At 49.3% G+C, this 24,464-nt stretch overlaps 5 protein-coding genes across 5 annotated transcripts; 3 read left to right on the top strand and 2 right to left on the bottom strand.

The window, feature by feature from the left end:
• The first annotated feature begins 355 nt into the window (after positions 1–355).
• Positions 356–2,045, top strand: LOC120698110. The gene is made up of 2 exons (XM_039981598.1): positions 356–609; positions 1,563–2,045. Exons 1-2 carry the CDS (start codon positions 458–460, stop codon positions 1,642–1,644), a joined length of 234 nt encoding a protein of 77 aa, XP_039837532.1. The 5' UTR covers positions 356–457; the 3' UTR covers positions 1,645–2,045.
• A 448-nt stretch (positions 2,046–2,493) lies between these two features.
• Positions 2,494–3,675, top strand: LOC120698108 (cyclic phosphodiesterase-like). The gene is made up of 3 exons (XM_039981596.1): positions 2,494–2,960; positions 3,151–3,205; positions 3,282–3,675. The coding sequence occupies exons 1-3, from the start codon at positions 2,664–2,666 to the stop codon at positions 3,485–3,487; spliced, it is 558 nt and encodes a 185-aa protein (XP_039837530.1). The 5' UTR covers positions 2,494–2,663; the 3' UTR covers positions 3,488–3,675.
• LOC120698109 (protein HEADING DATE 3A-like) lies at positions 3,474–7,253 on the bottom strand. The gene is made up of 5 exons (XM_039981597.1): positions 6,982–7,253; positions 6,711–6,772; positions 6,584–6,624; positions 5,346–5,886; positions 3,474–3,671 (listed from the first exon to the last, which is right to left on the bottom strand). Exons 1-4 carry the CDS (start codon positions 7,165–7,167, stop codon positions 5,657–5,659), a joined length of 519 nt encoding a protein of 172 aa, XP_039837531.1. The 5' UTR covers positions 7,168–7,253; the 3' UTR covers positions 3,474–3,671; positions 5,346–5,656.
• A 2,323-nt stretch (positions 7,254–9,576) lies between these two features.
• On the top strand, positions 9,577–19,683 carry LOC120700684. Its single transcript, XM_039984929.1, has 3 exons — positions 9,577–9,667; positions 15,277–15,971; positions 17,003–19,683. Exons 1-3 carry the CDS (start codon positions 9,577–9,579, stop codon positions 19,544–19,546), a joined length of 3,330 nt encoding a protein of 1,109 aa, XP_039840863.1. The 3' UTR covers positions 19,547–19,683.
• Positions 19,684–20,397: 714 nt separating this feature from the next.
• LOC120698107 (GDSL esterase/lipase At5g45670-like) lies at positions 20,398–22,353 on the bottom strand. Its single transcript, XM_039981595.1, has 3 exons — positions 22,008–22,353; positions 21,761–21,885; positions 20,398–21,658 (listed from the first exon to the last, which is right to left on the bottom strand). The coding sequence occupies exons 1-3, from the start codon at positions 22,258–22,260 to the stop codon at positions 20,936–20,938; spliced, it is 1,101 nt and encodes a 366-aa protein (XP_039837529.1). The 5' UTR covers positions 22,261–22,353; the 3' UTR covers positions 20,398–20,935.
• Between the last annotated feature and the right edge of the window lie 2,111 nt (positions 22,354–24,464).

Here is a 24,464-nt window from a genome sequence, read left to right as displayed (position 1 = left end):
TTTTTGCAGCAAAGCCACTGCCGCCCGACAGCGGAGCGGCCGGGGTATATTCCTGTAAATTTCGAAAACAAAAATATATTTTTGTAAAAAACGAAATTGAAAAATATAAAAATAAAAAATCGCCCAGATTGAGATCGGCATGGCCCGAGCGGATGAGAGGATGATGAGCCCATGGATGGTGGATGGCTGGTGGGCGGTGGCCGTTGTCGGCGGCCGCGGAGAATTTTCTGCACACTGCACTACGGAACACAGAGTGCAGGTAGATGGGCCTGAACATGGATGGGCCGAGAACGGAGACTGGGCCTTCTTTGCAGCCCATTTGGCATCCCACGGCCTGCGGACTAGCTAGCAGCTCTTCCCCGTCGACTGGTACCGTGCCATTTGCTTTGGTCTCCTCCTCCGCCTCCGCTAGGGTTTTGGATCGTGGGAGAGGCGAGCGGGGAGCTGCGCGCGGGCGATGGCGCTCACCAACTTCATCCTCACGGTGGTGGGGGTGGGCGCGGCGGTGATGCTGCTGCGGAAAGACGTCAAGCAGTCGGCCACCATGTTCCGCCGCAACGTGCGCCACATCCGCAACTGGCTCGAGGAGGAGTCCGCCGCCGCCGTCAAGTACGGTCCCCTTTACCTTCTCGGCTCTTGCTTGTACCTATCTGTCTCCGGTTCCAGTTCGCCGGCGTCGCTGCTGATTTGGTGACTGGACCCGCTCGGATTGGATCTCACATAGGCTAGGTCCTGGATGGAAATGGTAAAAAAAAAACAGTTATGCTGTAATTTTAGTTTCATCTGCTTGACTGAACTACAAGTACAATGGAGCCCGGTTGGTGTGGGAGTAGATGAGCTTTTTTTCAAAAAAAAAAACAATAAGAAGAAAGAGTGGGACTAGATGGGCGTTTGGTTCACAATGAAATCGCGAAGGCTAAAGTGACTTGAAACACTAGGACTGCAAATGGAATGACAGAAATCTGGATTTGTTTGATTTATGTTGATTATAGAGAAACTTGCTGCAATGTTTGGTGTGTTGGCCATGCACAATGTAATGTGCAAAGCGCAATTCAAAACTAGAGCCAAAAGAGAATGTTCTGCATAGTGAAGATTGAAGGAATGGGAGGGGGGGGGGGGGGTAAGAAGTTTTCAGAGAAGAAATGTGTGTGCATTAGAACAGATTATTCAAAACTAGAGCCGAAAGAGAATGTTCTGCATAGTGAAGATTGAAGGAATGGGAGGGATGGATAAGAGGTTTTCAGAGAACTAGAGAAGAAATGTGTGTGCATTAGAACAGATTATTAGATGCATAAAAATCCCACACGATTTCACACCATCTGACCAGAAAATCAAGAGGGATAAAATAACTTGAAGCCTTGGACTCAGGTGAAGAGTAGAAACAATAGATTTTGATGCAAGAACAAATGAAACAACAGGCAAGGGTAAAGAACAATAGATAAAAAGAAGGTTTTTCTCCTGCTTTGAAGCTCTGTCGAGATCGCAAGCATTCCCTTGAGCATTACATTTGGTCCATGTATGTTTGCGTTACAGCAATCTCATTTATGTTCAATTTACAACAGATCTACTGAGCAATCTTCAGTAAAGGAATTGGAGTCGCAAGCTGTCAAGAAAGATGCTGCACCCAAGGAGGACAAGCATTAGATGATCTTACACTCTTTTACGTATAATGCAACTGGCAGTGTGAGTCCCATGATTTTGAACTAGTCATTGTAAAAAGAATGTTCTTTAGGATTTTATTTGCGATAGCTAATTTACTCAATAATGGAGGATACGTGAGGTTTGGGATTCTGAAATGGTATTGCAAAAAAAGGGACCTTTAATATCAATGAGATGTCTACTAAATGATGGTGGATACCTGACACCCTGTCTAGTGTCATATTTCTGTAGTTTTTTTAAGTATTTCTGTAGTTGGGATTAATCCAATCCAATCCAATCCTTACGAATGAAAAGGTGGATTTGTGTACTATCCTCACTCTTTATTAATTTGACAACTCATTATACATGTAACTTGATATGAATCCCCATTGCATTTCTTAGGTCAACTAATTGTATTCAATACTTCAATGAGATGGTATTGCATTGCAAGTCTGTTATTGTCATGTTGTCTTAAAAATTACATGTTGTCCGGGTTCGACCTCACTGAAAGGTTATCTTCTGAATCTGAGGGGTACTCAACTAATCAAGTTGAGGTGTTACCATGTGGCATGGACATTGTTTGCCTTGTATTTGTTCCATTGGCACCGCAAAACATGCGAGACTGGATTTGATATTCCTGAAGTCAAATGCCTCGCATTTTATTCGAGTTTGCGTGTTGCACTAGACCTAGATCCACTGATCCAGACTGGATTAGTCATTCTTAATCAGGTTGGTTGTCTACTAATCAGAGTGTGTCTAGAGAATTTCACTGACAGTGGGCCCGCGAGAAGTGGCCCCGGGGTTTGACCCACCGGCCAGTGACTCATCTGTGCGAAACACCGTAGCGACAGCAGCGCTTCCCCCTCGCGCGCCGCGATGCTTCTTCTCCTCGGCGGGTCGGCGGCAGAGCATATTCTTCCACTGCGCTTGCGCCCTCCCCGCGCTCCCCACCTTGCCATTCGCCGCGCCTGACCCCGCTCCCCCGTCTCCTGCTGCGACCTCACCGCCGGTCAGTCTCAGCCCGCATGGACCCCACCGACCAGTCGCCGGAGGAGGTGTACTCCGTGTGGGCTCTCCCGCCGGCGCCCGTCCGCGACCGCCTCCGCCGCATCATGGAGGGCCTCCGCGCCGCGCACGGTGGCCCCGCCTTCGAGCCGCACGCAACCGTCGTCGGAGACTTCCGCAGCCGCCGATCGGCAGCCATCGAGGTGCTCCGCACCGCCGCCGCCGGCGTCCAGCCCTACACCGCCCGGGTCACGGGGGTCGCCCGCGGCAGCTTCTTCTACCAGTGCGTCTACCTTCTCCTCGAGCCCACCCCCAAGGTTAGCATCTCTTCTCCTCATCTCCTTGCAGCGATTGCCTAGTTTCGCGAGTGAGGCGCCAGTGGTCGTGGATTCAAGTTTGATTTGGTCAGAATTTCGGACTTGGTTCTGAAACCCGGACGAAATGCTGGTGCAGTATGCTTTGGAATGATTTGGTTTTCTTAATTCAAAATTCTCTGAATTTTCTCAGGTGGTGGCAGCGAGCGATCACTGCTGTGGCCACTTCGGTTACAAGAGAAAGACTCGTGAGTGTACTAGTTGAGTTCTGTTCCTGAAAAATCACATGGTAGTGACTATTTGCACTTGGTTGTACAATTGCAGCATACATGCCGCACGTCAGCCTCTTATATGGAGACCTGACAGATGAGGAGAAGGAGGAGGCAAGGAAGAAGGTAGAGGAGCTGGACAAGGATATATGTGGATTGGAGTTCGAGATTTCTGAGCTTGCACTCTATAGAACGGATACCACGGATAAAAGCTTGGAGTCATGGGAGTTGGTGGAGGTGTGCCATCTCGAAAAGAAGTGATTAGTTTCCTCTCCATGGTGATTCTGCTGTAAGTCAAGTTTGCGAATAAGTAATGCTTCGCCTTTGCTGTTTACTTTCTAAGCACCTGGTTCATATCACCGGCACCACTTTCAATTGGAATAAGTGTACTTCTGATTGAAGTTTGGAATAATGTAAATCTGTTATGTTTGCATCTTTGGTTTTCCTTGTGTCGGTGTCCTGACCCGGCGGTCCGGACCCAACCAGTGATGATGCTGCTGCGTGTTCCTCGTCCCAGATGTTGATGCAAGAGGCAACACAGTAACGCACGGGTTTATCCTGGTTCCGGCCGTGGGGCCGTACGTCCAGCAAAGGGGTGTGCGAGAGCACTGTACTATCCTGCACCGGAGGTGCCTGTAGTAGGGGGTACAAGCGAGGCGAGAGAGGAAGGGAAGCTCTCAAGTCTCTGCTAGAGGGGGAGTTGATTGAGGCGAGTGCCAATATCGGGGTTCAAGGAGCGTATGTGCTCTGCTAGTAGTGCTGAGCGTTGTGTTCTACCGAATGGGCCGACCCTTTTAAGGGAACGCCCGCCTCCTTTTATAGACACAAGGAGGGACGGTGTACATGCATAGGGGATCGTGGAAGTCGTCGTCTTCTCCCCGAATCGCGAGGGTGCAGTGTTCGAGCACTGTGGGAAGTACACTGTGGGGTATGGTGCCGGGCGTGGCAGTCGTCCTTGGTCTTGCGGGGATCGCGCCGGCGTCCTGGCGGCTCCAGCGGGCGGCGTGGTCGTTGCTGTGGGTGGTACCGTCCTCCAGGCGTGGCGTGGCGGCGTTCCAAAGGTCCTGCAGGCCAGGGTCTTGTCCTGGTCAAGGCCGGAGCCGCTTCCGAGGGTCGTGCCCATGCTGTTTGGGGGCTCTGCGGAAGGGAAAGTACGATGGAGGCATGGGGAGTTGACAGTATAGTAGCTGGAGCAGTGCTGAGCACGTCTTGCATGGCGTCGCAGGTTCCCACAGTGTCGCCACAGTGCCGGGGAGCAGTGACCGGAGTTGGCGGACGGGACTCCGGGTGCTGTTGCTGTGCGGAGAGATGGCCTGACGCCGTCTGACCCGGATGCTGCAGAGGAGTGGTTGAAATTCAATGCCTCTGTACGGCGGGCGGTGGGCGGAAGGACTGTTTGTCCTTTCTGTCGAGGGGTGGCCTTGCCCAGCGGCAGAAGACCACGCCTCAACCACTCGCACTTAATACGGATGGGTGAGGGAGCTTCCAGCGGAAGGCTTGTGCCCGCGCCCGCGTCCGCGTGACACGTGGCGATTCCGGACCCCTCCCGAGCAGCTAGCTGAGCCGAGAGCTCACAGGGGTCTGGATAGGCACGTGGAGGTCCCGGACCCATCTGCGGGGGTCCGGATGGCATGTGGAGGTCCCGGACCCATCTGCGGGGGTCCGGATCCGTGGCCATAGGTGCTGAGCATTTCCACCTCTATGACTCGTGGTGACAGCGGACCCGTCCCCGAGCGGGAAGCGGGTCTGGGACCGTTGGTCCGGTGAGATGGCGTCGGACCCCAGGGGTCCGGCTGCTTAGTTCCTTAGGGCGTAGACGATCCGCTTTCTCGAGGGCAGGCTCGCTACCCTCGAGTGAGGCTGAGGCGCAGGGCGCGGTCGAGGGCTTCGGCGGGGAGCCCTCGAGCGAGGCGGAGATCACCCCGCGGGTTCGAGGGGGGTGCGGACGGGCCGCACTGAGTTCGTGGGCCGCGTGTTGGGCTTCTTTGAGTCCTTTCCTTTCTTCCAGCTTGGAAGGAGGCTGTAGGGCTTCGTGAGCCCGATTGACCAGCATGTGTTTGCGTTTTTAGGACGATTTTAGTCCCCTGATTAGGGTGCCCCTAATCATTGTATCCGACACCTTGAAACATATTTTGGATGATTTAGGTTGTTCTGGGTTTGTTAATACCTGTTGAGAAAAGCAGGTACTCTTGTAAGAGCTTGAAGCTGTATTGGTATCACGTTAGAGAATACCGTCCGATTAAATCATGATATATTACTAGTAACTGGGCAATATTCCATTAAGAGATTAAGCTCTCAATCCCTCAAGTCAATACAATAATAGCTTACAATACATACCATGCAGCATATAGAAGTGGTGCATTGCCGTTCAATATAGGGCACATTATTGATGATATTTCTCCAGTGTGACCATGCAGCGGTCTATGGTCTCTACTCATCCCTAAACCTTCTTCCGCCCGACCCAGCTTCCCTTTGACAGTTGAAATATGTGGCAGCGGCAATATTGAGGTGATATTGCCGTGCAAAGCTTCTGCAGTTGAAGTTGTGGCGCATTTCTGGTGCAAAAACTGTGTCCCTGCCAAGTTGCCGGAACAGCCCAAATACCATCCTGTGGATGCCAGATCTTGGCTCTGGTCTCTCATAAAATACTAGCTCTTTGCCTGCAAGAGCATCCCGATGTTATGCACTCAAGAGTTTAAGGAGCATTAAACTGGGTGGGAAACAATGCCGTTTATAATGTTGTTTACTCTTTTTAAACAGACATAAGTCTCTAAGAGATAGGCCTGCTTGTTTAAGACAAATATAGGGGCTGTCTTATTCTAAATATCTTTTTATTTCAAAGTCCCAATTCAGAACTTCAATATGACAAGTGTAAATAAAAGTATACAGTAAACTACTTGCATTTCCTAGCTCTGCTGAAATGTGTCCTCAAGGTTACCAACCAATTAAAGGATGAAGTGATGCTTTATTAAGCATATTTATGCCAGTTTACGTTATTAAATGGATGCTCATCTTCAATGTTAAGACATCCTGATTCTTATGATGGGCTAGATCGAAATTGAATCCTACCTGATTGCTTCATTATGTTACTATATAAATTAGTGGCCTTTGTGTTGTTATTATGCATGCTATATTTTGTCGGTTCCCATTGTATCATGTAAGCACTAAGTTGACATAGTACTTTCAACTAACAAGTTTGTCTAGCATTTGGTTTATGGTTGCTGATTTCTTGTATCAATTGCATCCTAATCTGCATCAGTTCAGTGGTAGTCAACTGGCCTGAGAAAAGATTTACTCCACAGCTGCAAAATTCATCTGAAATGAAATGGAATGACAAATCACTATGTGCATTCGTACCAAAGCTGACGCTAGTTGTTTCTGGAATATCTACCACCATCCTACACAAGAACAAAGCAATATCATAATAAGGCAAACTAAAAAGAACCAAATCTTGAAAGAGTGGAGCATGTTGCACTTGGTTTACCAATGCAAGTACTCCCTTAGAGAGGGATGGCTCGGACTTGGGGCATCCGGGTCGATCAGTACCTTCAGATCAAGACAAGCATGTTAGCATATAGACGTGTTTGAGATTTACTGCAAACTTTAAGGCCTTTTGTTCCTATAAATTTATTCAGAATGGTACTGATAAATATTCTGCAAAGTGCATAGTACTTTTATATTTGTTTAATAACAAAAGGACTGGCATACACTATTCTACTTGGTAGTATCTACTATCTTCAAATCACTTAGCTCACCAGGGTGTAGAAAACCCTCATGTCACTGCCACCAAGATCAACTCGTGGTTTACTTAAAACCGCAGATGGCTTCAGCTCAGCACCTGCCAGAAGTAGCCTATTGTTGTATGTTATTCTGAGTGGAACGGTTGGTGTAAAGGGATCCAACACATCACGTATGACATGAGCCACAACCAAAGGATCCATTGGTGAAATATATTTGATAAAATATCTCGGTTAATGATATTGGCTGTTGCTCTTGCTAGAGCTCTGAACTACCTCTCTATGGACCTGGGGGAAGTTGCAGTCTGAGTATGAACTATTTATATAGGAGTTGAGGGAGGCTGTCTTATTCACCTCTCAGAATTTTGAGATACCTGAGCCATGGCAGTTACTCCCTGTGCTGCAGCATCCCTGCAAATGGATGCACAAGGATGTTGAGCTCTGCCTCGAATACAATCATAAAGTTGAAAGTACCAGATATTCCAAAGTGCATACCATCACAGAACATCCTGAACCAATAGGGTAAATCAAGAAAACAGCAATAGCAGCTGTGGAGGAGCTGAATATGCAACAGAAATCCAAGGGCGCATACCCAAACACGTATGCTCAACAAACTCAATGCCTGGGTGCGTTAACATCATTTACAACGGCAACATCTTCTACTGGTGCTGACGATTGTAGTTGTCATCGTGGAAGGGATATGACTTTGTGCTATATTTTTTTTCTTCTAAACCGAGCATGCGCCCTGATTTCATTACCCAAGAGTAACGAAATTACAAGAAGTTTAGGTTCAAAGAAAGAGGGAGGGAGGGGTAGTGTACTGTGAGCGCCAAACTCAGGGGCACGCAGGCCCAAAGCAAAGCTACAGAGGAAATTCTAGCACGACTTAGCAGATCGAACCACCATAGAGCTTGACAGACAAGAGAAAACGTCTTCCTAGCATGGTCTCCAACATTCAGCGGATAGCAGCCACCCTTTGTGCTATATTTCTAATCTATTTGCTGATCAAAACCATTTATTTTGCCCTGTGCAACTTTGATACTAGGTGCTTCCTTTTTTTGGTGTGCTCTTTTGGTTGCATATTCTTGAAGCCACCGTTTTGTTTAGTGCGAAGTTCAGCCAAACATGTAAATTTGATCCTGGTTATTTGGTGGGTTCCTTCCGTTGTTTCTTCAGGAGTGTGTGTGTGTGTGTGTGTGTGTGTGTGTGTGTGTGTGTGTGTGTGTGTGTGTGTGTGTGTGTGTGTTGGCTCTCCGGTCTCTAACGGAGTCCACTTTTCTCCATCTGACGATAAGGATTCAGTTTGTCCATGCGCTATCCAAGTAGAATCCTGTTGTACCACCTTCACATGGGTGAAGTTTTTTTTACCACTATCCCTTATCCTAGGTTAACTTTTGGACGCACGCTTTTAGTCTTTTTTTTTTTACCGTGGCTGTGGTCGAGTGACGGGCATAATATCAGATTTGCTTTCCCGGATGCTGAAACGAACCGAGGCTCCCCAGCCCTCGGTAACTTTGGAGCATGTGAAAGGAGGAGCATCTCTTTCCCGGAGAAAACGAAAAATGGTGGGGAAAGGCGCGCGCGATCAGAGAATATTTCGGGCGGTCCTTTTATCCTCCTGTTCTTTTTTTTACTGGGTGGACAATATATTCTCAAGTCTCACCTTCTAATCCTCTCCTGTGCTCAGAAGGTTTTGCACGCCTGCACTTGATTCTGGCCAGGCCATCGCAGGCTTCAGCTACCTCCTGCACTCTTGTCTTGCCTAGTGTAACACCTCAGTGTTAATGAGAGCACTAATCATGAGCTTAATTTGCTAATTAGGGGTTCAACCTTGTCATTAGCGTTAATTAAACATGCATAGTGTTTATCAACTTAGCTATGTTCGACCACATTTTTCTCCATGATCCGAGCCTCAAATCAAGTTTCGCCCAAAATCAAAGTTGTAGACCTTCTCTTCCTCTACAACTTCTATTGTGGCCAAATTTCAAGTTTCTATATGAAATTTTAAGTTTCAATTGGTCAAAGTCGAGTCAAAATTAGTCAAATGTGCTCACTGTTTTCCCCTGCTCGTTACTGTGCTCGTACGTGAGCCCATGCCGGCGACCGGCACACCGCCGGCGACCTCCACGCGATGCAGCACCGGCGATCCTCGCACGCCGCCAATCATTGCTCCCCCTCCCCTTCTTCTTCCTCGCGCGCGGGTCGAGCCGAGCTCGAGCAGAGCTGCCGCCGGGCCCTACGCCGGCCACCCCCTCGCCGTCCCACTCCGATTCCGCGCGCCCCCAACTGCCTCGCCTCGCCCCGAACCTCCTCCACCATTCCCCGAGCTCGGCCGTGCCGTTTCCCGGCCGGAATCCTGCCCGCCATCGCCGGCCGCCATTGCAGCTCCGTCGGAGCCCCACCCCCTCCCGTCGAGCCCCACCTTCCGGCCTCCCTCCACCCAAATCAAGGCCACGGTGAGCTTCCCCGCGAGCCCCTCATCCTCCCCGTCCCTTTCCCCGTCCGATTCCCACACCACCGACGCCGGAGCACCGCCACCGTGGATGTCCGCTGCTACCGCGCGCCCCGCCGTCGCCCTGCCCCGCGCCGGCGAGAACGGAGCGCACCACCGCCATGCGCGCCCTGCACAGCCGCAGGCTGCTCTGCGCGCGGGCCCTGCCGCGCCGCCGCGTGCGCCGGCTCCGCCGGGCTTCCCTGGCTACGGGTGGGACAGGCCGTGCCGCCAGCAAGCCTCGGGCTGGCGGGAGCGCCGCCGCCGCCGCCGTGCCTGCCCGTGGCCACCGCCATGGCCACGGCGTGGGCAGAGCAGTGCACGGGGCTGGGCTGGGCTCCCGCTGGCATGTGGGGCCTGGCTGTCGGCCCCTGTTTAGGGTTTAGGGTTTTTCTTTTATTGTTTAAATGGCTGAAAACTTTGTGAATTTGTAGAAAAATGTAGAAAAATGCTAAAATTGTAAAGTAAATTTTGTTAGTTTGCTTAAATCAAGATCTTCAGAGGAAAAATGTTCATGCATGTTAAATGTTAGTTTTGCCCCTGCAAAAAATTTTAGTTTGTGCTTAAGCTTGTTTATTAAATATCTGTTGTTCGGTGGCTCTAAAAATTATAAAATTTATGCAATAGCTTACTCTTTGCACGTGTAGTTCACTGAAAAATTTTCAGGTACAATGAAAAATTTTCAGGTGTAGAAGCTTTGTGTATGTTGCAAATCTTTTTATGCTCGATTTATTGTGGCTAGGGGCAAAGTAAATGATTCCTTTTTGCAGTAAATATTAATAAATTTTCTTGCATGTATATCAGTATATTCACATGCTGGTAAAAATTGTGTTGCTATGTTATGTCTGCAAGCTATGTTTTTGCATTTATTTCGTTCCTAACTGCAGCTTTTCCTTTTGTTGTTAAGTAAATCCTTTTATGTGTTTGTGCTTTTCAGTATTTTGTTGATCAGTGGTAATTGATACTAGTCATGTCTTTCTTTTTAGTTACCTCGCATTGCACCGTGAGTAGCTTGTATCATTTCATTGCAATGTTTTAATTGTTGCATGACATCTTTCCATACGTGTAGACGTCATGAACGAAGCCGTCTACGAGCTGGTTTCCGAGCCGACCCAGAAGCAGCAAACAGGGGAACCGCAAGCCAAAGTGATCGTCGAGCCAGTTCTAGAAGAAGACGCTAACCCCGCTGACCTGCAAGACAAGTCCCGGAGCATAACCCCTAATTTGAGTATTCAATGGTTTATTTAAGTATTTGTGCATTTACGTTCTAGGAGTTGTATGGAACCCTAATATGCATGTTCTCCCTAGGTACCGGTGAGTCTATGCTAGTGTACAGGTATCGTTAGAAATGCTTTGCTAAGTAGAATCTCGGTAAAAGTCGAGTGATTACTGTCACTCGCGAGATTTAGGATCTTGATTCCTTGGCAAATGGCTTGAAAATGAGTTGATGAGTAAAGAAAAATAGAGACCGGACGGAGATGAGTTGAATCTGGATATGAAAGGGATGGAAAGTAGCCTCCGCCTGTGTCGATTGAGGACCGTACCATTGTTGACTGTGCTGACCAAGTTTGAACAGTATTAACCACATGCCGGAAGTAGGAGGTAGTCGAAACTGGTAAACTAATTATCTGATTTGCAACGATACTTTGAATCGCGACCTGCTACTCTGGGAGTGATATGATGGCGGGTGTCGGTTTGTGTGTCATCTCCAGGTTCTCTGGGAGTTCGCTGTGAGGGGCCCTTCACCCGGGTTTTGGCAGACGTGATTCAGACGTCGGGGTAAATAGTTGAATGGTTGACATGTGTGACCCGACGGGGTTGACGCGTGTTGTGTGAGTTAGGTCCACCTTACAAGGTTAAATCAGATCGATTCGCCATCTCTCTCGGTTCGGTTAAGAGAACCTTGGTCACTTCGTCACATCGTAGTAAAGGTTTGAGATAAGTTTCGAAAGGGAGCATCAGATGTCTTTTGTTTTCTAAAAGATAATGAGATCAACCATGTGTGTTCTAGCTGTTCAGGCAAATCTTGTTGATAATTGTTAAAACTAAATGGAGCTAAAATATTGAAAGTAAGAATGCAGTATTAGTAAATTTTCAGCAAGATAAACCCCAGAGCCAAAAGTCTGCATGCTTAGGAGTCGGCTAAGTATATACTATAGTCGGATAAACCTTGCGGAGTATTAGTATACTCAAGGTTATTGTTGTAACCCTTCTGAGCAGGTTGTGTCCCCGTTGAATTCGAGGAGGTCTGTACGTCCTGGATTTGACAAACGCTTCCTCCTGGGTGGACCGTCGAGTGGGTCTCATCTTCCCCGTGAAGCTCGGGCAGGTTGGCATCACATCGATGGGCAGGATGTGAAGCTCACCTTGTATCGTCGTTTGTAGTTACGGTATTGTATTTCGAACTCTATTTTCATTTCCGCTGCGTTTGAACTCTGTAGTTTGTACTCAAACTTTTATGTAAAACTAGTGTTGTAAATTAATTTGAAATTTTTTGTATGTTTGTATCACCTGTGCTCGTTTTCGTGCGAGACTTCTAGTGCAAATGTGATCCTGGAGTACAATAGTTTAATCGGGAATTACCCGACGGACTGTCGGATTACACCGTTTTAAGTGCGTGGTAACTTGATTATTTATTAAGATGATATTTAGCATACTTAACTCGGTTTAATTTGGGCGAATCTGCTACATCTAGCTTTAGTTTCACTGGCTCTGCTAACCCCCTGAAGAATCCTTCTTCCTGTGGCTGTCAGGCATGTGCGATGGCGATGCCTCCACATTATTGCCGAGCAAAGCGGCAGCGGCGTCCACGACAGTATCTGCTGCCGGGCGTGCTATGTAATGTAACCGGCCCCCTGTCACCTGATTCTTTCTTTCTCGGACATGGGCACCGCGATCTCGTGCGCAGTTCTTGTTCACTTGTGACTGTGGAAAGGGAGGCGCCTCCGCGCAAGTTGGGAAAGCCGTTTCCTGGTTGAAGGCGGCTTGGTGTTCCTCGGACCACGCAGGCGGCCGGCAAGGCAGCTTCTGTCGGGGTGGACAAGGGCGCTCGGCATCACGTGCTTTCCACGTGCCACAAAAAGAGGACTAGGACTCCAGGAGGTTAGCGAGGTCGTTCCCGGGTGTGTTTATCTCAAAATTTTTAACTTCAAATGTTTGATCACTAATTAGGAGTATTATAAATGTGGCTAACTGATAAAAATTATTTCATAACCTCCGGATGTAATTGTGAGACGAATCTTTTAAGTCTATTTGGATGATGATTAGACATTGTCATGCTACAATAAATAATCTTTAATGACGAATTAATTAGGTTTAATAGATTCGTCTCGTAATTTTCCGTCCATTCGTATAATTAGTTTTATAATTAGATCATGTTTAGTCCTTCTAATCTTCGGTTGAAAATTGCTACAGTGAATTTCGTCCCAATGAACGTCTTTCTTAGATATTTGAATTGATGAATAGAACTAGTCTTCGAAAGCAAAGTTCCAGTTCACGGTTTCATATACCAGCGTGTCAGTGTCATTTAAATTTCGTATCTAGGTGATTAATGAGAGTTGATGAAAATACTCGGAAATGGGACACAAACCTTCTCAGATATATGCAGGTCAGATGTGGATGTTTCTTTATCACCTGCGGGACCTGTAATAAAACCTTTCTTATTGCTGTTAATGTGCCTGCGGATGATGACCTGAAACCTGACGGGGTGATCCGCGCGTGAGGGTGTGATATCTATTTTACTAACGGATCTAGTCAAGGGCAAGCATGATCAAATAACATGATCAAACACGACGGACCGGACGGCAGACGTGCAGCATGCGTATACCTCCGGCCTCCCGTTGCTCTGCCACAGCAGATGTAGGTATCGGCTCTACTCCCTCCGTTCTGGGTAGAGTTTTGACTTTTTTAAATTCATATATTTTATTATGTATCTAGACATATATTATATCTAAATGTATAGCAAATATTATGAATCTAAAAAAATCAAAAACAACCTATATTTTGAAATGGAAGGAGTACTAACTTTCTAAAATAAACCCCGTGACAAATCTTGCTATGCGTGTCTGGTCGTAGATGTCACCATCCATCTGGGATGAGGGCACCGCATCCTCCAGCATTCCCAGTTCGTCACTCGGCGTGTCTGGTGGTAGATGTCACCATCCATCTGGGATGAGGGCACCGCATCCTCCAGCATTCCCAGTTCGTCACTCGGCGTCCCAGGTCTCCCGTGCACTTGGACGGATGCTCGTGCCCGAGCTTTGATCAATGGCCAGAAGCGGGCGGGGAAGTGGCGAGTTTTTTCGGGCCTGTTCGGTTGGTAGGATGAATAGTATTTGACTGGTAAAATAAATAGTATTTTATGAGAGGGAATAAACCGTAACATGCTAGGCTGGGACTCTGTTTTGTACTGCCTGCCTGCCTGGTTTTATACTCTGCCGGCCCAGCGGCCCCCACACGGCGTAAAGCCATGGGGCCTGTTTGGTTTAGAGTAGTACTACTAGCACGAAAAAGAATTTTGTATGCATGAAGTACTAAATGAAGTTTATTTGCAAAATATTTTCATACATGGACATAACTTTTCACGACGAATCTAATGATACTAATTAATCCACGATTAACTACAGTAGAGCTACAGTAAACAACGTCTAATCATACAGTCAAAGGCCTTATTAGATTCGTCTCATGAAGTAGCACAGAGCTGTGGAGTTGGTTTTGTAAATTACCTTAATTTAATACACCTAATTAGTAGCCAAAGTGAACTACAGTAGTTGTGCTACTAGTACTACTCGAAAACCAAACACAGCCAGGCCGGCTAGCGAAGTTGTTTGGACACCTGCACAGCTAGCGCGAGCACTTAGAGCGTGTTTAGTTGGTGAATTTTTTGGATTTGACTACTGTAGTATTTTCGTTTTTATTTGGTAATTAATATCCAATCATGTACTAATTAGGCTCAAAAGATTCGTATCATCATTTCCAGCTAAACTGTGTAATTAGTTATTTTTTAAACTATATTTAATTTTTCATATATGTGTCCAAAAATTCAATGTGACGAAATTTTTTGAAAATTTTTAGAACTAAACAGGGCCTTACTTTTTACCTGTCTGCGCGCATGCTGACCGCCCATCCTGCACCGCCCCAGCCAGGCTCGCCGCCGATTTTCGCGTTCCTCGGGAGCCAGGCTCGCGAGCGTTTTTTTGGCATCTGCAGAGCCAAGTTCAGTACCTCGGGCGTGTAACCAAACAGACGAGACTGCACCCCGCGGGCCTGGCTCAAGGCTGATGCTGGAAACCAATCAGGCCCGGCTGCCCCACGCCACGCCACGCCACGCAAATCGAGCGCGTGACGCCTCCGCGCCCCAACAGTGGAAGGATCACTGCGAAAACCTCCTGGATAATACCTGCTGGGCAGCAGTAGCAGTGTAGCACGAGCCGAGGCCAGGAGCCCGGGAGGCCCTCCCCCGGTCCCCCCCCCGTCCTTGCTCAGCAGCGCGCCTCCGTCAACTGTCAACACCCCCCTCGCTCTCTGGCCATGTTTGGTTTAGATGTGAAAATGTTTTAATGAGAGAGAAACGATGCTTTGACCACTAATTAGGGGTATTAAATAAAGTCTAATTACAAAATTACCTCCATAACTATGGTACTGTAGCAGTTGCTCTATCTAATGAGGCCTTTGACCGCACGATTAGAGGATAATTGAGCGCAGTTACTGTAGCATCACTGTAGCTAATCACGATGAAACTTGGCTCATTAGATTCGTCTCGAAAATTTATACCTATTCCTAAAAAGGTTTTACAAATAGACTTCATTTAGTACTGCATGCAGGCATTCGTCTTTTAGTGCAAAAATTTTCGTGGTTCCATCCAAACACGGCCTCTCTCTCGTCGCCATCGGCGCCGCGACGCGGGAAACCGAGCCACGGGGAAGCGAGTGAGCAGGCCAGGCACCCCCCCTCGGGCCCTCGCCTCGCCCGCTCTCCTGCGGCCCGAGATGGCGGCCGCCGGCGCGCCGTTCTCCATCCGGTACTGCATTGCGTCGCGCCAGTGGCCCGGCCACATTGCGCCTCCAACCAATGCCGCCGCCCGCCGCCGCTGCTGCGTGTGCCTAGCCTCACCTCGTGCCCTTGTTTTTCATTCGGCGGGTGCAGGGAGTACGCGGCGCGGGCGCGGGCGGAGGGCGGGGGCTGGCCGTTCTGCGGGGGCGCGGGGGCGCTGCCGCCGGTGGAGGTGCGGCGGTTCAGGTGGTGGGAGGACGTGGCGGCGGAGGACCACGAGGGGGAGGTGGAGAGGAGGATGGCGGCCAAGCGGCGGAAGCGCTCCGTCGCCGAGCTCTTCGCCGCCGTGCCGAGGGTGGCACGGGGCCAGGGGTGCGGGAAGGGGAAGCCCGCCAAGAGGAAGCTGGATGGGAAGGGGAGCGGGAAGGAGAAGGTGGCGCTCGCTGTCAGGGTTAAGGCGAGCGCTGGGAGCAAGAAGAAGAAGAAGAAGAAGGCCCCGACGACCGGGGTCGATGTGAAAGAAAAGGTAACACATTGCATCGATTTCCCTTTGCATTTCTTGGGACCCGACCGGGCACAATAGAACGCTTGTCGCTTATCATTCGGAGCAGATCTTATTGTTCAGCTGACAATGGACAGCTTCACGGCTCCTTGAGACTTCATAGCGTGCTACTAGTGGAGGGAGTAGTGGGGTACTGGATAGTTAGGTATATGCAGTGGCCACTAGAAGAATCATTGCGCAGACAGTAGAAAATGGGCCCGCCATTATCTTGAATACAAGCTCTTACTGAGGTTTGAGTGCTCAAACTTATGGGTTTGAAGTGGGTTTTCTCTTTGAAACTGTTCTTCCTTCCTTTTCCCCTACTGTTATGTTCATCCATTCCTGCTTTTGGTTAATTGCTGACCAGCCAAAATGTAGGTGTGTGCTTTGTCGTCATTAGATAGTAGGTAGATCAAATGACTAACAACTATCGCAACGGTATATAATTTGTGGATGAATAGCAATCAGGTACGTAACTGAAACTACAACTATTGGCTGTTTCCGGTTTTTTGTTGTAAGCAGCTTAGGTGTGAGAAAAATTTCCCAGCACCTTCTAGCTGCACTTGGAATTTCAGGTTACTCGTCTTTTTTTCCCTTTAGTCTTCACCCGTGGGCCGTGGTGTCTACTGATCTCGTGTATTATCACCCTTCATCATTGATTTTCCTGTGGTCTGAGTTAGACTGTTTTATTCAACGCTATTTTCTTTTAAAAAAAATCATATGCTTTATTCATGCCTGCTGAATGTCATAGATAGACTTGTGCATGCATAAGATTTTGCAAAGTGCTGACATAGTTTGGTTGACTGATTGCGAATACTCACAGTCGGCACAGTACCTCTAATATTTCCAAGTAATGCGGCTTATATACTGTATAGAACGGTGAAAGGAATGGAAGCCTCCACTTTCTTGATAGGTCTAAATGATTCCTAGAAATACACTATGCACTAGAAATCGTCTAGCTAATGTTTGTTGTATACTTCAAGAGAGGTGATACATGTGTTTTTTCTCATTTTCAGGAGAAAAGCAGCGGAGTAAAAGCTACCTCAATTAGCGTTTCTCAGTTGTTTCAGCATTCCATAAGAAAGAGTAAGCCCAAGAATTCTCTTAGCAAGAAAAAGGGAAATCAAGGGGTCTCGGTTTTACTAGGCATAAAAAGTAAGAAGGGAAACAGAAAGACAGTTTTGGAAAGACACAAAAAGGCTATGACAAACAGTATTTGTAAGAAGCAGTCAAAAGCAGGGTTCAGCACAGTACTGGATAACAAAGATACTAGGAGTAAATCGAGTTCTTACAGATCAAATCATGTTACCTTTTCTGCTGGCACTGACATATTCAGATTGACTGCCCATCTGCCTGAAGATAATACAGAGCAACCACAATCAGTACAGACATCCCCGCGATCCACTCGGGAAGATCATGATCCCCGCAATACAGATAAGCCACAGTTGGTCTGTCAACAAGCAGATGCTACATCAGGTGCTGTAGAGAATACCAGCTCTTTATCTGAAAATGTAGTATCAGCTGGTGTTCACCATGCTGTCCCACTCACCAAACTGAAAGCTAGGACTATCTTGGGCACTTCAGTGGATCAGAATCACTGCATTGAAACCTCTAACAGCAATAATTGTCTGAACTCCATTAGTTTGGCATGCTTATCCCGAAAGGTGCCCTTTCAAAACTTCAACGGTGTGAACTCTCATCTAGACAGTGACGATGACTTAAGTCCTGATGTTGAGTGTCTTGGAGAACGAAACCATATGGTATCGCAAGCATCATATGCTCCTTCTAGTTTGACAGCCAAGGCAATATCAGGTGATAGGAGTCCACTGTCACAACCTTCCAGTTCTTGTTTATATGAAAGGAGCAGAAGCACATTGCAGGAGAGGTCAGTTGCTAATTATCACTTGGGCACAGTTCATCCCGAGCTTCTTAGTTCTAGTAAAGATGTGATGAGAAGCATAAGCTCCTCAATAGGATCACATAAACCAGCAGGTGGACAAGGCACAGATTGTGTATCAGCAGGCAGGAACATGCACTTTGGTGATGGCTATCTTGGCCTTCCTATTAATTCACGAGGTGAATTCGTTAAGGTTCATCCTGGTGGCACCCCGAATTCTGTTGAAATTTTTAAGAGGCGGTACTTGGGGGATAGTTCTTCCAGTCCCTCAGCTATTCCAACCATTTTCACTCCTAGTACTGGCATGGATCCTGTCAATCTGAGACCCAACCATCACGCTCGACAAATTTATTCAGTAGATCAGTCTGTGTTTCATGCATATACTCGTTTTACTCCGGCAGCCCCAACAGCATATGGATTGGATTTGAGACAGTTGCCAAGTTCTGAAAGAACAAAAATTCATTACTATAGAATTCCCAGCAACAAGTATCCATGCACCAACCGACAGGAGCTTCCGGTGGAATGTTTTTGCTCTGGATGCGTAATGCATCATAATCCACAGCAGCGGCTACATGGGATGCAAAGCCTCTGTCTAAGCCAGAACAGTGAGCAGAACACCCAACACAATACCGAAACAACAATGCGCCTTATGGGGAAAACAGTTACACTTGGAACTAGCGGCATACAATATAGAGATCTGGATAACAAAACACCACGTTCCAGTAAACAAACCCAAACTGAAGATCAGTTCCTTCAGGGAACACGAATGAACGTTTTTCCACAACTGTTCCATGGAGGACTGGTCGATCCCCCTTCAGCATGTAGGATTTCAGATGGAGAGAGAGAGTCCACTGGAAACCCATCAAATTTTCCTTTTGTTCCAGCAGCTGTACCTAGTTTTGTGCTTGATACTAGTAGTTTTAGAAGAAATAGTCACAACCAGAAACCTGAACTAGCAACAGCAAATAATCGGTATGCTCGGTCAGGGGGCTGGTGCAATGAAGGTGAGACAGGACATCAGCGGCCAGTTATGGCAAAGCAAGTTCAGAGTACCGCTGAAGACATGCTGTCTGGTTCTATGCACCGCAGGCACTCTCAGACTCTTGCACCGGAGTCATCTATAAATAGAAGGAACAACGTCAGAGACTTCATGGAACAAAGACAGGTGCCTAGTTATCTTCCTCAACAGTTTAACAGAATGACACAGAGGCCCCCAGTATCATCGTTTGCATCAAGTTATCCTGTTCGGAATGGTCCTGGATTGACAACTCAAACGAAATTCACCTCCCTCCGACCATTGCCCCCTTCGGTCATTCCTTCCCAAGCTTGCAATGCTGATTATGCACCGCCTCATGGATCTATTACCACCTTGCACCCACCAGTTCCGATACCCTATCCAATAAGCAATTCTGCAAATGCAATATTTGAAGAAGAGACCATGAGATGGACTATGATGGGATCAAAGCCTGAGGGACTGAAACATGTGAGGAGAAACTATAAAAGACCTGCAGAAAAGGATGATGCCTTCCTGACACTACCGAAGAAAAGGATCCACAGGCACGAGACACGCCTATCTGCGTCGACGAGGAGCCGGCAGCGGATCTACGACTTGGTAACAGAGAATCCCATGCCATCTGGTCAGCTCCTACCAGCGGGGTGGTGAGGCCTCTGAAGCTGAAACCTGGAGCGAAGCACATAGTTCAGCCGAGTGCGTGCGGCATGTACCAAGAAAATCCATGGCCTGTGCATTCGGTTACACCATTACTGGCCCCGGAGAAAGACGCTGGTACACTGGGTACATCGTCCAAGACTCAAAAAAAGGTTCTAACGGGTCTTGGCTGTCAGTGAATGTGAAGTACCTGTAATAAATTTTGGGGTGCCATGCCATGAAGCAGGCGGCTTCGTTCATACCCTTGCGAAACCTGAACATTCGGTAATTTTGGTTGGGAGGGGCTGGTTTGGAGCGAAGATTCTTTTTTTTCCTGAAAGTATTGTCGCGCGTTTTTCTATCTATCTATATCTAGCCCTTGTGTTTATTGTGATCGGCGATTTGCTGAAAAAAAGAAGTCATCCTGCCGCAGCGCGCAGTTGCAGCGGGGTGGGCAAGAGTGATTGGTGGCATCGGCATCGTTGTGTTGAGCCGTACGCCCGTACCACCACGTTCCCCGGCCATGCCGCGCGAAGCAACGGGGCCGCCGGTGGCCGAAGTTGCGGAGGGAGGAGGGCCTCAGGGGATGGAGCGTCTCGGCGGCGGATCGGAGGTCGGAGCGGCAGCGGCGGTGAGGCGGAACTGCATGGGCCTGTCCGTCGAAGCGACGGTCCAACCCCAAGCCGCCAAGGCACGATCGCACGAACTTCTTGCCGATACAGCGCAGCCGTGTCCCAGGCACATGTTGAGCTAATCTCAAAAAAAAAGGCACATGTTGAGCTGTCACGCTGTCGTTTTCGCGTTTCACGAGCCGGTCTTAGATTTTTTTTTCCCGAGTGAATGCAAGTAGTCAAGTACAACTGATGTTTACTCAACCAAACCGTACATGGTTTCCCAAATGGCAAAATGCCAATCTACTTAAAAAGTTACACATCACTTTGAAAACGGTACTCCCTCCGTTCCAAATTATAAGTCATTCCAAGAATTTTGAAGAGTCAAACTATCTCAAAGTTTGACCAAAATTATAGAGAGAAATATAAAAATTTATGACATCAAATAGGTGCAATATGAAAATATAGCTAACAAGAAATCTAATGATACTTAATTGGTATCATAAATGTTATTATCTTGTCATATAAATTTGATCAAACTTGAAAAAATTTGACTCTCCAAGATTTTTAGAATGACTTATAATTTAGAACGGATGGAGTACCATAAATTTGCAGTTTGCCTATACGCTGTGCACGTCGTACCCCAAGAAGAACCCTTTTGGGTCACGCCCACACGATGGTATGTATCTGTCCCACACAACTAATTCACAGATAGAAGAAACCGAAGCCTATATATGATCGATATACATAAGCTCTGCGGCTGACACGGCGGGCCCTGGCCCTGCAGCTCGATCTAGAGCCGCGCGAGCGTCCGGATGTCGACGGGGTGGACGTCGGAGGCGAGCCTGGCGCTGTATATCCGCTGGCCGACGAGGACGTTGGCCGCCTCCGTCGGGTGGAAGGCGTCCCAGAAGAGGTACTCGTGGCGGTTGGCGCAGGGCGTCTGGAACGGGAGGCACGTCACCTGCCCGTTGTTCCTGCCCACCCCGCAGCACCCGGCGTTGGTGACCCTGAGCCCGTGCGCGCCGGGGGAGCGCATGAGGTCCTCGAAGATGCCGTACACGTCGACGTAGGTGAAGTGCGCGCCGGGGAGCGCGTTGAAGCGGTCGACGAGGCCGACGAGCCGCCGGTTGAAGAGCCGGACGGCGCCGTCGATCTCCTCGACGCAGGCGACGCCGCTGGGGCTCCGCTGCGCCAGCTCGCTGGGGCTGCACCCGACCTGCCCCACGCCCATCAGCGCCACCTTCCGGGCGCCGTAGCCGTACATGGCCTGCAGGAGCCGGGCGTAGTCGGCGGCCAGCGCGTCGGCGTACTGCTCCGGGGTGTAGCGGCTGCCCGTGCTGTAGAAGGCCGGCATGAAGTAGTTGTTGAGGTAGTCGTTGCTGCCCATGCCCACCGTGAAGAGGCACCGGCTCAGGTGCGTCGCCGCCGAGTCCTCGTCGCCCAGGATGCTCACCAGCTCCTGCACCGCCGACTGGTAATTCCGCACCTGCCCGCTGAAGCTGATGCGCCCGCCCTGCATGCGTCCCATTTTTTTTATTTTATTTATATTTCTCGTCAGTTCACGGCTCACGCTCGATCATCGGGAACAATGCATGCGTGCGCACGCGGTATATACCAACTGCTGGCCGGTCTCCTCCCGGATGCCGGCGGCGGCGGAGGCGAAGTTGACGCCGGTGAGGAGCTGCTGGCTGCTTGCGCCGGCGAACGGGGGGATGTAGTCGTCGAAGCCCAGAAGCTTGGCTGCACGGGCCGAGCGGGGACGCCAAGAGTAAATATGCAAGTACTTCACTAGCTAGCTACGGAGCACACGGTTGCACTGCTGCCAGTGACAGCCACGAGAACACATGGTGCGTCCTGCTTACCGAGGACGTCGACGGTGGTGAGGCCGTTGCTGAAGCGGCCGGAGGGCCCGCCGGCGAAGTCGATCCCGTAGGGCGGGTAGTTGGCGCGCGCCATCGACACGATGAAGTTGTTGTTGCCGTTGTCCACCAGCGAGTCCCCGAAGATGAAGTAGCACGGCACCTGCGGCGCCGCCCCGGCCGGCCGCACCGCCGCCGCGCCGAGCACGGCCACGATAGCCGCCGCCGCGGCCAGCTGCCACGCGCGCCGCCCCATTCCTCTCCTCCTTATTACTAGTCAGTGGGACTGTGAGGCGGAGGCGGCAGCTGGTTGGATTCACGACGAGATCGATCCAATGAAGGCGACGCATCAGAAAGCCGCAAGGGACGCCGGCTTTATACCACCACCCGGATCCTGCATGCCATCAATTACAATTAATATTTTCGAGGAAATTCGATCGTCGACCCCACCCCCCAGCGGTCCCGGATTTGTGTGATTGGACAGGGTGGAGATTAGCTGGGCCTTTTCAAGTCCCCTGTTAGGTCCGGGATGTGGGCCCGCATTTAGTTCCGCGCGGCTGTGCGCACACGGGCGGCCCGGATTGGCCAGTGTGAAGCGCACTCCAGTCTATACTGAATTCACACTTGACACTGAAGAGTGAAGATCATAATCGAATATTGATCCCTCTCGTAGGAGATGAGACGCGGAAGCAATGCAGCCATGCAGGTAGCGGTCTCAAGTTACGCTGAGATTTTGATGCCGTACCGTGAACGGTGAACCCCACTGGCGAATCACTGGGCCGTACTGTACGCGCAGTCGATCGCGGACGGTACTGCGTGGAGTACGGTGCGTAGCTGTACCAACAGCTGTGCAGTGGATTGCTGGCAGCAGGACGTCTGGTAACCCCCCCTTGCGTACAGGTATGGGAGTGGTTGCAAAGGCTAGTCGAGCCGAGCCCAGCCCGGCCCATGTACTCTACAGCCGTACAGGCCCCCTTTTCAGTTCAACTGGACTCGCCGGCACCTTTACCACAGTAACGCGGTGCAGCGCGCCAGTACTCCCGATTCCTGAGACCTGAAATGCTGCTCCGTGCCGAGGTCGCTCCTTCCAGCCAGGTTTCACCGCTATTAACTCGCCGACATTTTGCCTCCTCAATCATCGGCGCGGCGGTCGGGAGCTTTGCAGAAAGGTGGCGACGAAACAGGAGGAGACGCCCGGGACCGATCGTCGCCTCGTCGATCTCCGCACGGCGCTGCGTCCAGGACACTGCACATGCGCCGATGCGCGCGGCCCGGCGGGTGGTTGCTGAATCTGGCCGCCACCGCCGCGTGGACACGGCGACGACGCTCCCGGCCCCGGCCGGCGATCGATCGAGCTCCCCAGCCTAGCTGGCCCCTAGCTAGCCCGTGGAGTAGCTAGCTTCCTGCTTCGTTCGTTCCCCACGTCAGGTTGACAGGTTTTGTGTTCTGGCCTGCCATGAGCTGATGCGCTATGCACAGTAGCGGGAATTCAATGCGCCGCCCTTGTAGAGAAGAGATTGCATCCCCTTCCCCTTTGGCTCGTTCGTTTCCACTGCACCGGAGTGATGGCGAGGCCGGGGCTTGACGGGCAAGGAGTAATGGCCATGTTTGGTTTAGGTGTGTAAAAGTTTTGATGAGAGAGAAATGATGCTTTGACTATTAATTAGGGGTATTAAATAAAGTCTAATTATAAAATTACCTCCACAACTATGGTACTGTAGCAGTTGCTCTAGCTAATGAGGTCTTTGACCGCACGATTAGAAGATGATTGAGTGCGGTTACTGTAGCATCACTGTAGCCAATTATGATGAAACTTGGCTCATTAGATTCGTCTCGAAAAGTTACACCCATTTCTAAAAAGGTTTTGCAAATAAACTTCGTTTAGTACTTCATGCATGCATTCGTCTTTTTGTGAAAAATTTTTGATGCATTCATCCAAACATGGCCAATGCTCGACAGGGCTCGATGTCCGAGTAACCGACGGCAGTGGGAGCTTGCTAGTCCATCCCGATTGACAGCCAGTAGGCCGTGTGGCCTCCAAACTCGGTAGTTGCAGTACACTGATGGGTCCTAGAGTGGTGATAAGGTGATGATGATCTGAGGTGCACCGGCACCGACGTGCCATCTGGGGAGGTGGTGGTACGAAGAATTATTAGCCTTGTTGATAGTTCTTCGCAGCAAGATGCTGAGCGTGTAGTTTGAAGCTACGGGAGGAGCAGTAATTTTCTTGTTTTCCTGAATTTTTTTATTTTTATATTTTTTTTCGTCGATTTATCAAAAATATATGTGGCTATAATTTTTTTTTCAAAAATGTCACCCTGCCGCCGGTTGGTTCGGCGGTAAGGAGTTACCGCCGGTTGGTTCGGCGGTAAGGAGTTACCGCCGGTTCATCCGGCGGTAAGATCCTTGGCCCACGGCCCATGAAAGATACCGCCGGATCAAACGGCGGTAGCTCCTTAC

Source organism: Panicum virgatum, chromosome 3K (genome assembly GCF_016808335.1).
Source record: "Panicum virgatum strain AP13 chromosome 3K, P.virgatum_v5, whole genome shotgun sequence".
Classification (NCBI taxonomy): domain Eukaryota; kingdom Viridiplantae; phylum Streptophyta; class Magnoliopsida; order Poales; family Poaceae; genus Panicum; species Panicum virgatum.
Note: the sequence above shows the minus strand (reverse complement) of the source record. Positions and strands in the feature narration are given on the sequence as shown.